This window comes from Epinephelus moara, chromosome 16 (assembly GCF_006386435.1).
Source record: "Epinephelus moara isolate mb chromosome 16, YSFRI_EMoa_1.0, whole genome shotgun sequence".
In the NCBI taxonomy this organism is placed as follows: Eukaryota; Metazoa; Chordata; class Actinopteri; order Perciformes; family Serranidae; genus Epinephelus; species Epinephelus moara.
The window spans coordinates 23,793,664-23,812,350 of NC_065521.1; the positions used below are offsets into that span (position 1 = coordinate 23,793,664).

Below are 18,687 nucleotides of genomic sequence, written 5' to 3' on the forward strand. Positions count from 1 at the left end.
GGCGAAGGGGCGGGCCTTCACAGTAATCTTTACAAAATGGCGACTGTTGTTGTTTTGCCGCAGGGTCAGTGAATAAATCCGTTTTTCATTTGAGTAATTTTCTGCACCCACTCGCAGAAACAGCACTAAAAACCCCAGGCGTCCCAAGGGTCGGCTCCGTGTGGACTGAGATGAAAGGTAAAGAGCGGTCGCCGATTAAAAAACGCTCCCGGGCCTTGGACGATATTCGAGACAGGGGAGGATGCCACCCGACCAGCAAGAAAATGGGGGCTCTCTCTGTTTCCAGTGGGAGTAATAATGGAAATAGCTCGACCAAAAGCGACGGTGGCTCGACGAGAAGGAGTCTGCTCGGCGATAAAAGAGACAGAGATTTCGACGGGCACGGCCGGACAGGAAATAATCACAGTTGTCAGTCTGCTGCCGCGAGCTCCGTCGGTAAAAACCACAACCTGAGTCTGACGCTGGATTTAGCCTCACCAAGGACCACTTCACGGGGGGAGCCGCGGGTGCAGCCGCCCAGCACCGAGAGTGAGTACAAAACCCTCAAAATAAGCGACCTCGGCACCCAGCTGAGCGACGAAGACATAGAGGATGGACTCTTTCATGAATTTAAAAAATTCGGGGATGTGAGCGTAAAGATAAGCCGTAGCAACGACGAACGGATAGCGTTTGTGAATTTCAGAAAGCCGGAGGACGCCAGAGCTGCTAAACACGCGAGGGGACGGCTGGTGCTGTACGACCGGCCGCTAAAGATCGAGGCAGTGTACATCAACAGGAGGAGAAGCCGCTCCCCTGTGGAGAGAGACTTGTACGGTGCAGCTCAAAGCCATAGACATTTGCAGAGACCTCTCTCGCCCACCGGGCTTGGATACAGAGACTACCGGCTGCAGCAGCTGGCCCTGGGACGGCTCCCCCCGCCCCCGCCGCCCCCTCTGCCCAGGGAACTGGAGCGGGACAGAGAGTTTGCACTGTTTGAAGCCAGGGCACGTCCTGCTTTCATTGCAGAGCGAGCAGCTTTTCGTGAGGAGGATTTTATATCTCCAGAAGATGACCAAAGAGCTAATAGGACGTTGTTTTTAGGCAATCTGGACATAACTGTTACAGAAGCAGACCTGAGGAGAGCCTTTGACAGGTTTGGGGTCATAACGGAAGTGGACATTAAAAGACCCACACGGGGACAAACCAGCACATATGGATTTCTGAAATTTGAGAATCTTGACATGGCCCACCGTGCTAAGCTTAGTATGTCTGGCAAAATAGTAGGCCACAACCCTATAAAGATAGGCTATGGGAAAGCAACTCCCACCACACGCCTGTGGGTGGGTGGACTTGGACCCTGGGTTCCTGTGGCTGCCCTGGCAAGAGAGTTTGATCGCTTTGGCACAATAAGGACCATTGACTATAGAAAGGGGGACACTTGGGCCTACATTCAGTATGAAAGTTTGGACGCTGCACAAGCAGCATGCACACACATGAGGGGCTTCCCGCTGGGAGGTCCTGAGAGGAGACTCAGGGTGGACTTTGCTGACACAGAGCATCGCTACCAGCAGCAGTTCCTGCAGCCTCTCCCAATACCACCGTTTGACATGGTGGCGGAGTCATTTGTCCACCGTGCCACACCTGAACCTCTGAGGGTCAGAGAACGGACTCCACCGCCGCTTCACTTTAGGGAGAGAGAGCTGTTTCCTGGAACTGAGTGGCCCAACCCAGCTATTCGTGAGCGGGTACGCGCCTCACCCTTTGAACCCCTTGAGCACTTGGAGCGTGAACGGCGAGTCAGAGAGCCCTGGTCGTTGGAACGAGAGCTTCAGGGACGAGAACCTGCTCGCAAACGGCGTTTAATGGAGGACGGACGCCACATAGACCACTCTCCTGACAGCACTGAGAGGACAGTACGGCGTAGACGTGCTTCTCCAGATGGCAGTCCTGGAGGTAGCAGCAGAGATGGAGGGCGCTTCAGTGACTCAGAGCGCCCTCTTCGGGGTGAGAGACCCTCTCCTGTACGAGAACGCCACAGCAGCCTGGAAAGAGGTGGGGCAGAACGGAGACTTAAAAGCCAGAGTCTCTCTGACAAGGGACCTTCAAGCAGTGGCGTTTCAGCAGTTGGAGAGCGAAAGCGCAAAGCAGGCGATGGTGGTAAGGGGCCGGCCAAGAGAGAGCGTTCTGAGGGCAGTTCTAAGGGAGGCCAGCCGTCCAAACAAGACGGCACCAAACTAAGTCTGGCCTGGCAAGGTATGCTGCTGCTCAAGAACAGCAACTTCCCAGCCAACATGCACCTGCTGGAGGGCGACCACAACGTAGCCAGCGACCTGCTTGTCGAGGGCACAACAGGGAGGCAGGTGAGCGAGCTAAAGATCACCCAGCGTCTTCGTCTGGACCAGCCCAAGCTTGACGAGGTGTCCCGGCGCATCAAGGTGGCGGGTCCTGGTGGCTACGCCATCCTGCTGGCAGTACCTGGGACCACAGAGGATTCATCTGCGTCTGACCCTGCAGCTTCAACTCAGCGGCCGCTTCGCAACCTGGTGTCCTACCTCAACCAAAAACAAGCAGCTGGAGTCATCAGCCTACCTGTGGGAGGGAGCAGAGATAAAGACAACACAGGGGTACTTCATGCTTTCCCTCCCTGTGATTTCTCCCAGCAGTTCCTGGATTCTTCTGCCAAAGCTCTGGCTAAAAGTGAAGAGGACTATCTGGTCATGATTGTGGTCCGTGGAGCATCTTAAAAAAAAAAATCAGAACACACTAAGTTCAAATGGTGTTTAAAAAAAAAAAAAAGAATCTGCTGTATGTCAGTAACTATTGCATGCTGTGTGTTCTGCATTATGGGGTACACTAGTATGGTTCTTGAGTGTTTGTATGTTGCCATGTAATCCACTAAAAGGACAAACAGTGCCCTCGTTCAAAACTAAAAGGATGTGTGTTTTTGAAATCATTTTTAAAGGGTGTGTGAATTGCTCACAGAGTCATAAACCTGCAGTAATTCAGACAGAATACAGTAAAACAGTTAAATATGAGGAACATTTGATGAATAAATTTCATTTAAGAAGAGCTAAGTCACATAGAAAACAAATGTTTGTTTCATTTACAGGTTTAAAATCTTAACTACCCAACTCTACTGCAAGAAAAGAGCCAGATCATTTAGAAATGCATTGAGTAGACACAATAACACCTGCACTACAATAAAAACACAAACAATGGCCTCACAAGCCACACCTCCCTGACGCAGTGTTAACAAAAGCTGAAAAATTACAAGCTTTACAAAGGTCATTTTTCTGTCTGGGCTGTTATACTGCGCTGCCTTAGATTGTATAGGTGTTATTGTGTCTACCTCCTGTGGAGGCATTAACATGAGGGGGATCAGAAAACATCCTTTTTCAAAGCTTTGAATTACGGTGCAATAATATTTCTACTATAATCACTTTTGATGGAGATGGAGACGAAGATGAGCATGACATTTTTGCATTAAGGGTTAAGGTGTAGTGTACGGTTTGGTACAAAGCTAATCAGGAAAAAGACTCCTGGTAACATTTTGAAGGTCAAAACATGTCGTATAGCTTTTCTCCAGCGCATCACACGCCAATCACTTGATGTTTTCATCTGTCTTGCTTTAATGAGTTAACCACCCTGATCACAACAAGATAGCTTAAAAGAGGCTTAAAATTTTTGGTGAATGGAGCGTGTTGTACTGAAGAAGAGGTATGCGACACTTTTTTATTTTGATGGGCTCACACTGGCCTACCTGTGTTTGTTCTCAAAGTTGGACAGTGTTTAAAAGGTCACTATATAAAATGTCTCCAGACACAGCTCACACATTTCAGTCACCTATGTTGTGACTTTTGTTTGAAAAAAAGACATGTTCAGGCTCATGGTTTGGATTTTGACGTATCTCTAATCATGTGTCCCTCAATATTGGAACACCAAAATGCAAGATAGACAATGAACTGTGTCCACTGGTAAAACTAAATGTCAACTTAATGTGGAATGCCGAATACTAACAGATGTGAGATTTTTGCCCAGGGAACAGCCCGTAACACAATACGCATAGCATAGTAAGCAAATACTAACATGTTTTTCATATTTTTTACTTCATATTTTATTTTGTGCATCCCCACCTTAGAAATGGTTGTGTAACGTGATCTATGAAAAACTACAGTAGTAATGGATAAAAACGCTTAGAGAGTTTTGTGTTGTTTCATTTATTGCTCTGAAACCAGTAGGCCCTCCAAGATTGATAATATTCAGTTCAGTAAAATGTTGGTACAAAGTAAGTAAAACCTGCTGTTTGTTCAGTAAGTAGGTCTGTGTCATTTTAAAGTTTTAGAAATACTTTAACAGTTTATAACAGTTTATGTTTGAATCAGAATTGTAGAGGTCTAAATTGGACAGTATTTTCTCACGCCTGCTGACATGTTACCAAGGCCTACTTACCATATTTTGTTTTGCCATTGTATGTTTGTCATGCAATAGTAACCCACCCCGAATTATAATTTGCTGAGTTTGGTTTATTCTGTATTGAAAACATTAATATGTCAGAAAACTGTTATGTATGTGAACATCACACCCACTTCAACGCTGGACTCTCGAGGAGACGAGCGCAGGGCTGAAAAACCTCTGCAGAGAAGGTGTTTGTGAGTCCTCGCTAATGAGGCAACTTTTAAGTTGTGTATCCCATCTGCACCTGTGCTGACTTCTGTTTTAAGTGGAAAATTGAGCAATGTACACTTTGATGTCATGGGAAAGGAAAATCCGTAGAGCCCATGCGAAGCTGTTCACATACCTGCAAGTGCGTTTGGGCACTTAATGTGACCGATTATCAATAAATTGTTCATTTGAAGGGAAACATGTTTCTTCGATGGAAGTGAATTGAAGAAACACGCTGCCATGCCTTATTGTGTTTCGAAAGGAGTTGTCACTTGAAATTGTGTTTCTGCACACGAGAAGGGAGACAATATGCAGTTTGTTTAGCACCAGTGAAGAGAGACCCACGTGTCGTGTGAGGATCGCTGTTTGCTTGCAGGCCTGCTCTGAGCTTCTGAGTTGACCCATCATAAGTTACTCCCCCATGATCCCCTGTTACACCCTCAACGTTTCCTGTTGGCATGTGAACACCTGATCGGGATGGAGGAGCCTCCGCTGCCTCTTGTTTACAGCCAGTTTGCAATGTGAAACGGTGGCAGGTGCAGACAGCGGCGCAGTTCGGGAGCCGAGAGCAGGAGCAAACAGCAGCACGTGCCGGTTTCCTGTTGTCTTCCCTGCTCATTACTCTAAAGGTTTTCATGTGCATTGTTCCTGGTTCTGAATAGGAGCTGAGGAAATCCCATCACCGACCGTCACACACTCCACTCGGGAGATTGTGGGTGACACCGCTCCGAAATTTCCATAACAGTTCAAGCTGTCTCACTGCAGAGGCCAAGCTGAACCACTGGGCTGATTTGTCTGTATCATACTTTGCCCAGTTATGATTTGATTTGACTTAATGTTTGGCTCAGGGAAGAGGACTGGCCCAAACCTCAGCTAGGAATATTGTTTGCCCCCGTCTTTGTGTTCTCCTCTGATTGAACCCTCTCCGAGGAGACGAGTGAAGACGCATGTCTGCTGTGCTGAAGCTGTGTTCCATCGTCGTCTGAGTTCTGCTACAGCATGGAAATGACACACCGACAGGCCAGATTGTTTACCCTTTTTGACACTGCTGGAAGGAGTCCATGCCGCGGACACAAGCCCTCCCTCAGATTCTTCTAGGAGACCTGTTTATTTTGCCAGTGCCCTTTTATAAGTTTAAGGCCACTTTAAACAGGAAAAGAAGTTTTCCATTTCCTCCTACCATCCAGTTTAGTCATAGTAGTTTGAAAGCAAATGCTGTGTTCTGTGCTGAGAAGGACCCCTTACTTCACTAGAGAAACATTGCCATCTTGAGGAACATGGAGCTCCTGCCTTCCTCTCACAGTCTACCTGACAAGTCACACTCATGCACATCAGACACCCAGGACAGAGCTGGTATCACTGTACGACTGCTGTATAGACACAACATGAGGGTGAGTACAGAGAAGAAGTGCTGCCTGCCAGGTCTGTATCGGTGGCTTAGGCAGCAGTGGTAAGTATGAAGTGTCAACACCACCATGTTTACAATAACGAATGCATAATAGCACACTGGTTTTCAGCCAAAGTCATTACTGAGGTTATTTCCGCTGATGGCAACTGGCATTAATCCAATAGCCCTTTCTCACAGCAGACATTTTGACTTGTCACAGTAGGAAAAGCACGGTTGTATTCAGGCGCTCCAGAGAGAGTGACTGTGAGCCAGCATGCACGATAGCAGGAACCTGAAATCAATGCAGCCAAATGTAATTCAGCCATTGTGAATTTCGTTATTTTCACCTGGGCTTTTCCTGCTGTGACAAGTCAAAATGTCTTCAGTGAAAAATGCTTATTGTGAAAGATAACAGGAGCATTTACTGCCCACAACAACCCACTGCACGTAGCACTGCTCCCATCACAAGCTTGAGAATCAGCAAAACAAAAATGATATTAATTGTATTAAATAGTGCACATTTTACTACCAGAATGTATACTCATTGAAAAATATACTCATGCAGAGGTGTTTGTTTACATTCATTACTAAATTGATGTAAAAGGTAGAATTTTTACAGTTAACCTGCTGCAGCTGTTGGACCCTCTGAGTAGGTGAGATAAAAACAATCCTACACATTTAGTTGTTTTTGCAGCCTCAGTTGAGATGTTAAACCAAATGAGAATTATCTTTCACTTAAAGACAAATCTCCAGAAGCTACAGGACAGGTTAAAAAGGCTAATGTAATGTAGTCTGTCAGAAAACTGGTGTAGGCTCAGTTATAAAGACCCATTTTTTTCATGGCAGGCAAAAACAGCTTTAAGCTCATGTATTGTCTTTTATTAAGACACATTTATTTATGTTGAGCATTGTCAGTAAGCAACTCCTGATCATAGATAATGTTACACATCTTGCTAAAAGACCTCTTTATTAGATTAGTTCTCGCTCAAGCCCATATTAGCAATATCAGTCAGGCAAAATGTAATTTAAAGGTTCAATAATGAGATAGAAAAAATGGCTACTGGCACATAACTATATTTTGCATTAGGAGATGTTAATGTCTGCAGGCCACAAATGATAACCTCCAGTTAATGGAGTGGAGAATATTAATGTGAGACTGAAAGGAAGCCCAGTCCTTGAGCTTATAAATCCACCAATAGGCCACCATTTTGTAATTAAAATGTAGCTTGTGAAAATAAAATCAATTCATTAATACTTTGCTGATAGCAGAATGCCTTTTACATTAATTCCAGTATGTTTACGCAGCTACATGTGCTATTTATCACATTGCCACAGTGTCAAACCAAACCTAGAGAGGCATGCAATTAGAATTTTAGTAATCAATATATCAAGCAGCAGTACAATACTTGGTCAGGTGTTCTCTAGTGTTTCATTTTAAAATGAGATATTAGCTTTTGTCTTGAAACAAAGTGTTAAAGGAATACTGCACCCACAAAATGAACATTTGTATATCAGTTAGTCATGCCCTATTACATTGAATTTGTGAGGGAAACTTTGATTATCTCGCATGCCTCCATGGAAAATGCCGAACATATTGATTTATTGATTGATTCAGGGTCACATTTAACAACAGCCAAACTATATCAAAACATCCGTTTACAAACTCACACACAACACATTGTATTCCAAGTCTCATTCATCCAGTGGTACACACACTACTTCCCAAACACACATTTTCGCTAAAACATTACGATTTAAAACTGAAGTAAAAGTTTCAGCAAAAATGCATGTGTTTGGGAAGTAGTGAGTATAGGACTGGATAAATGAGACTCGGATTATACTGCACGAGTTGTGTGAGAGTTTTTAAATGTATGCTTTGATATAGTTTTGCTGTTGTTCAATGGCCTTCAATCAATCGATGAGTTACCATGTTTGTCATTTTCTGTGAAGGCATGCGAGAAAAACAAGGTTTTGTCCACAAATTCAAGGTAACACTGCATGACTGATTGATTTACAAGTGGCAATTTTGTACATGACGTAATCGTTAAAGAAAATAGGTCCACTTTACCTTCTCGAAACAAGGAATTCTAAAATTTACACAAATTTTGAAGGCTATTAGTGAAATTAATTGACCTCCATCTGGATAAAGTAGGAAATTTAATTATACAGAGTTCAGTCAAAGTGTCACCACATTTCCAAACAAGGGTTGTTACCTATGATCCGTTCTTAAGGTGCCAATTTTGTGCCAGTGTTAGTTTGAGATCTCAACATTCTGTAAAAAATATGGCACTGTATTATCACCTCAGTTCAGCACATTTCGTGTCATTATACTTGCTCATGCATTACTGTCAGATAGATCACCTAACTTAGTGTTAGACAACACAGTGATCTATTAAAGCCACAAAATGTGTCAACTACAATTTCACACCTTAATTATGTTCTCCATGCTGAGTGCAGAGCAGTTTATCATAGCATAAAGCACTCACTTAGATATTGCGTTGATCAGCATTAGTTCCAGAACGACTAATTAATTAATGGATTAGCTGTCATCTATTGCATTAATTGCCAAATAATTTTATAACTGATTAATCAGTGCTAGTAATTTCTAAGAGAAATTAAATGTGAATATTTTCTTGATTCATTTCTCCTCTATGACAGTAAACTGAATATATTTGGGTTGTGTACCATCAAAACATTTAAAGGAGGTCATCTTGGACTTTGGGAAACACTGATCAATATTTTTTCACAATTTTCGGACATTTTATAGATCAAAAAACTAATCGATTAATTGAGAAAATAAAAGAGATTATTCATCAATGAAAATGATGAATAGTTGTGGCCCTAATCATCATATAAATTTATAAAAACAAGTGTTAATTTGCACAATCATTTTCAAATCATTTCACATGTAAACTGCTGACAAGATTAAAATATGTTTGTATGTTTCTCATTCAGAGCTCTTCAGGACTGCTGCTGTTGCATCAGTGTGTTTCCACGCCACCCGTCAGGTGTCATCTACTGTAAGTAACCTGTTTACTGTAACATTAACAAACTGTAATGACAGTAAAAAAATTTTTTTTTACCAAAGTGAAATAATAAGTATTTGATGTGTCCATTTTTAAACCCAAGGTGAAAATGAATGTAAAAATATAGTTGAATCATTTTGTGTTTTCATGTCTGTGTTTAAAAAATGTGTCAATAAAACATGTTAAAGATGATGCAACTTGTGAGTGTCTTCCTTGCAGAGAGAGATAGACGTCAGCGTGGTATCAGTGCATTTATTGCTCCGAGTTGTCTGAATCAAACCAGCACAGACTTGAGTCACATGTCAGTTTATTACAGCTGACTGCGCACTGTTACAAGGCTTAAAAATGAACTCTAAGGACTTGGAACAGGATATCTATGATTGGTTAAGCATATTCTCTAAACTATCAGTTCACAAATCCGGGAGCCAGAGTAGTGACAAAACAGTGCTTTACCCATAAATGCATTTGCTGCAACAAAAAACATAAGATTCAACACCATCAAACCAAACTCAGGTCATTATCAGTGGCGTTTAAGACATTACCAGAGGGCCATAAAAATGATTTCAAGATAATGCTCAAACATACAGATCCTTAACATATCCAGATAACTATAAAGTAAAATAATCCCAAACCAAAATCTACTTTTAAAGCATCAAGCACATTTCATAAAAGATTTATTATGGTACAAAATATTCTGTGGCCCTCAATCACAAAAGCATACTGGTGGTGAATGCAACTCGTGAGCCAAAAGAGCTTTTGTGCATGACTGTCGTTATTGAAACAATACAAAGAGCCTTGCTCAGTATTGTGAAAGTGAGATGAGGGGGAATAATTTGGTACTAATTGAGACAGCATTCTTTGAGTAGAGGCTTCCTTCCGCCACAAGAGGGCAGCGTAACAAAACACATCCAGCACTGGATCCTGGGCTGCCCTCAAGTAAGACTTAATGACTGAATAATGGAGGGTCATCACGTTTAAAATATACTTAAACAGCTAAAACTTTTTTTTTTTAACTAATAATAAACTTCAAGTTGCAGGTAGGTTTCTAATGTGTCTTTGGCTGACATCACAGGAGAGTTAGTAAAGATACAATACAGTACCTTGTAAGGCAAACAGTGGTGAAAAACAAGGAATTCATTGAAAACACAAAAACCTCTACGACATAAAAAACAACCAACAGACTCCCATATATAAACACAATATAATAAGAAGTTGCATTGCCATTAATTGGCTGCCTGTAGGCACTGTAAAGGCGAGGCAACGGTTTCCTATCAGTCCAGTTTATATGGGCAACATCAGCAAAACATCTTTATAACGCAGTTGGTCAGAGATTTACAGACACACAAGGTTGACAGAATGACACAGAAAACCCTGCTTTTCAGCGGAGCTCATCAGCAGTCCAACTGTGATCAATATATTTAGGAAGCATACTTAAATCTCGACCAAACTGGCTTCTTCTTTAAGGAACTGGTATCATTGCTACAGTTTAAATGATGTACAAGTGAGCTGTCAATGAAAGATATCTCTCTGTGTGTTAGCACTTGCATAGAACAGCTCGCAGACGGTGAGCTAGGCGTGACCGTTACCTGCAGGCGCTGCAGAGTAAAACATAACGTGAATGTGCAGTTAATTAAAATGACATTAAAATGATTCACTGCTGACCCACAAAGGAAAGAGGCAGTTTATAGTTTGTTGTAGTGTTTAAAAAGGTCACTACTGAGGTTTTGATACACAAAAAGAATAATTAAGTTTTCTGAAGGAAATGAAGTGTGTTCGCTTGCACTCAAAACTGCAGGTGCAAACACTGTAAACAGGTTAAAAGGTGATGAAAGGAGGTGAATGCCAGTTGACGATGAAGCACTAAAAATGTTTGAATTGTCATTTGAAGTGTGAGCATTGAAACGAGCTGAGGTGACAGAGCAGAAGGCAGCTGAAAGCAGTTAAAGTGTCATGGCTGAAAGCTTCAGTTTTAGGTTTGTTGCCTGTTAGCAAATATTTGTATGTGTTTAAATGCAGTTAGCCTGACATGGCCACACCAAACTCCACATGCAAGTTAGTTGGATCCTCTCATTTAATTTTTGTTATCAAAGGCTTATCAGTGTGTGACCAGGTATGGTGTAGATGGCCAATGACAGCACAGCAGTACCAGCCAATCACTTGAAGGACTTGGTGAAAAGTGGGTGGAAATTACTGCCTGACAGCGTGCAAAGATGAGCTGGTATATTATGAGTTGGTATATGACTGTTGCTAAATCCTGTTGAAGTAAAGCAAACGCCTTCCTTCCCAAGTAAAGCTTTAAGTGCAGGTCATTGTTCTTCGTTAAGTTAAATCATACTGGCCAGTTCGTTTTACTTTGCCTGACGTCAGACAGAATTGTTGGCTCATTACATTGTTTTCATTGTAACCATGCCAACATACTAGTTTTCCCGGACTTTTCAGGGTGGAGCAGAGCTAAGTAAAACCAAACTATGATATTAAGTGTTGTGGATAAGACTTGCCTCTATGTAATCAGTCAACATGGCGGAGTGAGTGGAAGGTGTGGACCGCGGAGAGCGCACAACTTGGTCCTGCCATGGCACTGACTGGCTAATCGTTAGTCCACCCACAGCATTCTTTGAATTGATTGCTTTTAACCATCATGTCATGATGCCCGACGAATCAGTCCGTGTCATAGACGGATTTTAAGGGTCTGGACCCAGGCAATTCAAAACTTTGACAGAAAGGTCCACATCAGCTGCAGCCATCTTGTTTTCGAAAATGACTCAACGGAGCTCCTCTTTAAGGTCTTTGTCGCAAACAAGCCTATCATCAAATAAATGGTTGTGATTGGCCTGGCACGTCTCAGGTGGCTTGAAATCTGTCCAAAGCGGAGGAGGACCAGATGCATCTGCCAGAGCAAGTAAAACATAAGCGCCTGGATTTGTCTGGTTCCCAGACGAGAAGGTTATTGGACTGTCAGCTAAAGAATAAAAGCTGAAAGAAACTGAAGTGTTAGAATGAAAGCAACTGAAATATCAGTTGACTCACAAGCGCTGAAAGCAGCTGAATTGTTAAAGTATAAAACATGAAAGCAGCTGAACTGTCATTTGCAGCATTACAAATAAAAGTTGAACTGCGTTTCCTGTGATAAACTCGACTGTCAGCTGGTGTGTGAGCAGTGACAGTAGTTTGTAGTAAACGGTCAGTTTAAGATAGATCAGTTGACTAATAGATGTTCAGTTGTCAGATAAAGAGTACGAGATGAGAGCAGAAACTTGTGCTGCTGCCTATCTTGGCCAGGACTCCCTTGAAAAAGAGATTTTTAATTTTAATGGGACCGATCCTAGCAAAATAAAAGTTATATAAAAATAAATTAAGCATGTCAACAGACGTGTTTTCTGCTGAAAGTAGTTGAAATCTCAGTTGTAGAGACAGTTTGTCTGTGCAGTGTCAGTTTTTATGTAGGTAAGAGATGAACGCAGTTGAAGGGTCAGTTTAACTTTTCACTGCCTCTGAATCACCAACACCACGCACACACATTATTAAAAAACTATGAGAGGTATGAAAAACAGAAGTAGTGTCATAAAGTACAAAAGGTAGTAGATGAAACTGTATGAACCAATGAATGAAAGGGTTCAAGAGGAAATGAAAATGTTTAAACTTTTAACATTCTGTCCAGTAATTTCTGGGGCAAAAAGTTGAAAGAAAGATATCCAAAAGTCTGGACAGCAGCACAGATGTCCAAACGAGCTGAACATTTTGCAGTTTGAATAGTGTGTCTGTCAAAGTATGCTGAAGTGGCTGACAGACAAATAAAAGCGTCCAGAATATTAATAATAAGGATATAAATACGAGAATATGATTATACCTCTAAATGCTAGAACATGCCGTACAATCTACCCCTGTGCCTATGATAATCCTGCTGGGGCAAGAGATTAAACTACTGAAACAGTTGCTGCTTTTTGGCTTTGAAGAGCAGGTTACACTTTGTGTCACAGAAGCAGGCTGCAGTTACAGCTCGGGTAGGCAGTTTTTATTTATTGATTTATTGATTTTTTTTTGGCATCTTTGGGGGAAAAATCCCATAATAACTTTTGAGCATACTGTAATTCAACTAGCCTGAGAGAAAACATGACTCCTGCACCTCCTCTTGGCTCTGTTTTCGGGTTGCTAGGGAGACTGTGGCCAGTCACAGGTCACTCCTATTGGCTGCTCTGCAAATGCAAATGCACGTGCACGTCCCTTCAGATGGTGAAAGCCTGATTCAGTGGTGGAAAATCTTGCAGAAAAGTTGCTATTCGAGCATTGGCAACAACTAACTACACTACAAAACAACCCAAAAAAGGAAGACGGGCTAAAAGAGAATCTGGCAACAAACACAATAAAAACGTTTAAATATTGGTGAAGTGTTTCAGAAACTGAAGTGCTAACTGTAGTCATAGGCTCATGGCTGTGGCAAATGTTCATGTTTCTGTGGGTGGGAGGGGCTTAGGCCAGAGAGGGCAGAGGTGCAGGAGGAGGGCTGTGTTTTCAAATTTTGGCTTTTTTCTTTTTGTCGTTGCCAAAAAACTGCCTACCCCAGCTTTAAGTGGTTGCTGGCAGTTAAAAAGGTCATAAGAAATGTCATGCAGCATAATCACAACTTGGCCCAAAGTGCATACCAGTGAGTACAGGTTTACAGATAACAGGTAAATGCTTCCAGAGAAAGTAAGTGAGAAGTATTTCTTCATGGATATGTGCTTCCATTAATGGCATCGCAGAATGATAGAAGGATTTCGGATAACAGGATTTCAAGCTCAACTGCATAGCTTAGTTTCCAGCAATATTAATGTGCAATGTGAAGATACTGCAAAGTGATTGCAGATTTTGTTGTTGCATTGGGAAACAGATTGTGTTTTAATAAGTTATGATTGGAAAGCAGCTAATATTAAAATGTGCTGTGTCAGTTTGGATGAATGTACTGTTTGATAAGAACAAGAGTAAGGGGGTAAAATATTTCGCAGAACATAATTTTGGCTCTTTAAAAGTTCAATCATTCACCAACGTCCCAACTGCTGCATGTTCTTAGACGTGTTACTGCGGTCTCCTCGGCCTGTGTTAGGCTCCTGCTGAAATTAAGGGTCACTTGGGTCCTGACTTTAAGCTGGAGTCCAAGGTCCAAGGTATGCGGGCCCATGGCAAATTATGAGCATGCTGGTTCAAGATCGAAGGCCTTCCCTGGGTTTCATTACTACACAGCGCCGTTCTGCAGGCGGTCGGGGGTGAAGCAGCCGTTGGTCTTACAGCTGCTTTCCGCTCTCTTGGTGCGGGTCAGATTGTTCCTGGCCTTCCAGCGCTGAGCAAGCGGCTCCATGAACAGCGAGACGGAAGAGAGCAGATAGCAGAGCCCAGCCAGGTAGAAAGAACAGTCGTAAGTCTGGGTGTAGTCGTACAGGAAACCTGCAAAACATAAACAAACAATTTCTAGTAACATATTTATATACAGTGTATCAGGAAGAGACAAGCTGAGGAAGCCCATTGAAAGTACTGTTGTGGGGCTTTCACGCATTATTTACTTTATGTGCGTAGAACAGCCAAAAGAAACCCAATGAATTAATATTGGCAGTGATTTACAGTAGTTTGTGGACTTCCAATAAAAAGGGCACAAGAACTAGTGGGGTACAGCCTGTATTATAGTATTCTTTCTTACATATTTGTGCTGTATTTGTGTATAAGCAGAGAAACAGTATTTTTATGCTAACATTTTGAGCCATTGTCAATAAAGATTTGTAGATCTCTACAGGTGCCTGTGTCATTTTCTGTGTATTTCAGCTTCCCGGCAGCTTCATACTGTCAGACTGTCAAAATGATGAGTCAGATTTGCAGCTGAGCTTGTGCTTAAAAAGTATATCATGCATGTAGGATAAGGGCGGTTAAGCAGGTGAACAAAGACAAAAATAAATGCATAAAATGTCAAAAAACAAACAACAAAGTTAGCCTGGACTCAAGAGGATCCATAAAACATCTTTGAACACTAATAAAGCACTCATTAGAAAGTGGTACAACTTAGAAATGAGATTTTGTGAGTTGTAGCTAATTGCTTTATAATGACCAATATTAGAATATTATTATTAAGAGCTGTTTCACACTGAGCATGGATTTTCATCCACATGTTTGCACAGAAATGTATAAAAACTGATTTTGAAGGTTCTTATAAATGTTTGCACACCTCTGCAGAACATTTGTGCAGTGGAAAAAATATTCAGACGAACCTCAATTGACCAATGAAATCCTTTGTTCGATCTGATGTCATGCCTCCAGGTCACAGCTAGCTACCAACTGTAGGACAAACACCACAACGACTACCTCAACAACCAAATAAAGGACAACATATGGTTTGTGATCGCCCGGCAGGGATACGATGAATAGGCTAATGTAGCCGATTATGTAGCACTTGCTAACGTTAGGCCTATATGCTAGTCATACAACAGGACTAGTTTGTATGTTGTGTAGCTAACATTAGCCCCTGTGACATTCTCTGTCTGAATAGGTTTTTTGTTGTTGACTAAAACGGAGCACAGCAATAGTATAATTCGCACCAGACCCAAAGTGCGTGTGCGTAGCTGTCAAACAGGAAATTTGCATGCAGATTTTCTGTATTCCCGTACTGCTCCCAAAAAATACCAATGGTTGTGGTTTATTTTCTCCCAGCAAAACATTTGCTTCGTCTTTTTAGCTCTAATGGTCATCAGGAAAACCCCACCAATGGACAGTTTAAACACCGATCTCGTAGAAAAGTGCAGAACTTTTTTTTATGCCATTTACAGCTACAGACCTGATGGCTTTATCCATATTTATTAACGCAACATGAACATTTATTAACTGCATTATTACCAAATAAAAAAGGATAAACATGATCAAGATGGATTTTCATGCCCTAGCAACCCAAATGTTCTTGTACAGAACAGGGAGGGCTCACATTTTTAGCATGCGTGACTTCAGTGAAAACAATACTGCAAGTGACTCATAACTGTCTGTGCTTTTGTGTTCTTGTTTCACATGAGCCATGTTGACATTTTACTTCATAAAAGAGGACCAGATAAAAAGCAGGTATGACCACATTACAGCTGCTGCTGAGACGGGTGACCATCCCAAAGAGCTGTGTATGCAAATAGCTCTGTTATCACAACCTGTGACCTGAAAGGAGAGAACATAGTTTGCCTAACGTCCGTTTCTTATTCGAACCACAGAGATGGTAAACAGAGCCACATGCTATTTCCGTACCACCCTAAAGGGGTCATTAGTCACATTTCAACCCCAAATCCATAAGCTGCTCTGAGGGGATTGCCCAACACAGTGGGCAGGGACCATGTCAATAGGTTCAAGGGAACCCCCCGCTTTGACTGGGGCCAAAGAGTTATTTTTCCTACAAGTACCTCGCATAATCACAGAAAAAAAATGTCATATATATGTGTTTATCATGATGAGACGTGGAGTGCAAGTTTCAGTGCTTCAGTGAAGAACAGGTTTGATTCACACAGCCGTTCATGCGCTACACAGATGATTGATGGGTTTTTTACAGCTGACCTAGAAAAGGTGTAATTCATTAGAAAGAATCTGCCACAACCTGATGTAACAAAAAACATAGTAAGATTCCTGATTAGAAACAGCTCTCTAAGACTAACAAAGGCAATCTGCCATCACTTAAACACTCAAACCCAGCCGACCATGGACATACACACAACACTGTTATTCTACTTCAAGGCAAGATGAAATCTGACCCAGTAACCCCTGTATGCATTTTTGTCCAAGCAACCCTAAAGTCCTAGTCTGCAGGGCTGCACCAACTATAGGTTGTTTTTCTCCTGTGTGTGTTTCAGTTTTCACACTCCACAGTGACTACATGCACACAGACAGGCATACACATGTTTGGAGACACCATAAGGAATTCAGGGCCCCATGAAAATATGTGCCACAACACCCCCTAAAAATATATATGTTCATAAGAAAGGCTTATCAACCCCTTCACCGATCCCCCCACTCACTCACTCACTCACTGCATGAAGCTCTTATGGGCCAACACACACACACAAACCTCACCTTGGCCTCTGTGTAACAAATCACTTCAGAACAGTGATGTCATGCCTACAATCCCATACATATGCAGTGCATATGTACACGTTTGTTATTGTGTGCATGTGGAAAAGTGGGTTAACACATGTCTGACTGAAGGTTTTCCATTACGCGATCCGTTTACCTGCCAAAGGAGGTCCTGTGAGGCAACCAAGGCCAACAAAGAACATGGAGAAGCCCATGGAGTTGTTGAGTTTCTCTGACCCCACGAGATCTACCTGCAAAGCAGAAAAACACATTGAACCTGAAGCTCTGCACACACTGAGTCATCTTATTTCTTACTGACATTTTAAAATTGAAACAGATTTCAGCATTTCAGCACTGTGCAAATCACATATACTTCACACTGCCAACATATTTTAACTTATGTTTTCCAAAGCATACAACAGTTTGTAATGAAAATGTGATGAAAACAGTGTTTGGATGTTTCTACTCCTTTCTTTTCTGCACCCGTGATAACTGTAGCTGAAGGCAATATGTTTTTAGGGTGTCCGTCCATCCGTCTGCATGTACATACATACATGTGTAGGTCCGTCCCATTCTCATGAACGCAATATCTCAAGAACGCCTTGAGGGAATTTCCCAAACGTCTCTTTGGACTCAATGATGAACTGATAAGATTTTGATGGTTATAGGTCAAAGGTCAAGGTCACTGTGACCTTGTCTGTCTCATTTGTGTGAATCTGATATCTAATGGGATTTTTTTTGTAAAACTTTGCACATTCACTTGGACACATTCACTTGAAGGTCAATGTGACCTTGCATCCATTTCATTCTCATGAACGCGGCATCTCACAAATGCCTTGACAGCATTTCTTCAAATTTGGTGAAAAAATACACTTGGACTTAACAATGCACTGATTAGATTTTGGTCGTTATAGGTCAAAGGTCAAGATCACTGTGACATTTTTGTGAATGTGATATCCAGAAAACCTTTTTTTTTAAATTTTGCACAAACGTTTACTTGGATTAAACAATTAACTGTTTAGATTTTGGTGGTCATAGGTTAGAGGTCATTGTGACCTTGTCTATCTCATTCTTGGGAACAGAATATCTCAAGAACATCTGGGAGAAATTCTTCAAATTTGACACAAACATCCACTTGGACTGAAGAATGAACTGATTAGAATTTTGTGGTCGAAGGTCAGTATGACATCACAAAACATGAAACTTGAAACTCTGCTGATTGTGTAGATCTTTTGTGTCCGCAGGGGGAAGATGTGTGTGAGTTCACAGACATGGATGGAAGCTGTAAGAGAAACTTGACTGGTATGTGGAGGCCTAGAGCTGCAGGGTGGTAATTCTAGTTGACAAATGTTTAGGCAATCCTACGGACCTAACTTGCCTTGGTTCCAGGTATGATGTACGCAGTTAGACCCGCTCTGTGATTCAGATAATGATCCAATTTAGTTTGAAGGATAAACAACTTTTAATTTGAAAGCAAAGTCTGTTTGTTAAATAGCCCGAACAGTTGTCTAGCGCTGGCTCCTGCACTGAAAGACGCCTCGAACACTTTATGAGTGACAGCAGCTTCCAGGCCTG

The 18,687-nt window shown here is 41.9% G+C and overlaps 2 protein-coding genes across 4 annotated transcripts in view; one reads left to right on the plus strand and one right to left on the minus strand.

Moving 5' to 3' along the window:
• Nucleotide 1: 1 nt before the first annotated feature.
• rbm15 (RNA binding motif protein 15) lies at nt 2-4,840 on the plus strand. Its single transcript, XM_050065000.1, has one exon. It carries the CDS (start codon nt 171-173, stop codon nt 2,721-2,723), a length of 2,553 nt encoding a protein of 850 aa, XP_049920957.1. The 5' UTR covers nt 2-170; the 3' UTR covers nt 2,724-4,840.
• A 4,871-nt stretch (nt 4,841-9,711) lies between these two features.
• The window catches only part of slc16a4 (solute carrier family 16 member 4), a 37,896-nt gene continuing 28,920 nt past the window's right edge, over nt 9,712-18,687 (minus strand). For all 3 annotated transcript variants that reach the window (XM_050065564.1, XM_050065562.1, XM_050065563.1), the window contains 2 exons: nt 17,270-17,363; nt 9,712-14,472 (listed from right to left, as the gene is read on the minus strand). In XM_050065564.1, coding sequence (XP_049921521.1) covers nt 14,264-14,472; nt 17,270-17,363 — 303 coding nt within the window. In that variant the 3' untranslated portion in view covers nt 9,712-14,263. The remainder of the gene's footprint in view (nt 14,473-17,269; nt 17,364-18,687) is intronic.

Excerpts from the sequence above, each read along its gene's own strand:
- rbm15 (XM_050065000.1), top strand. The coding sequence starts at position 171 with ATGAAAGGTAAAGAGCGGTCGCCGATTAAAAAACGCTCCCGGGCCTTG.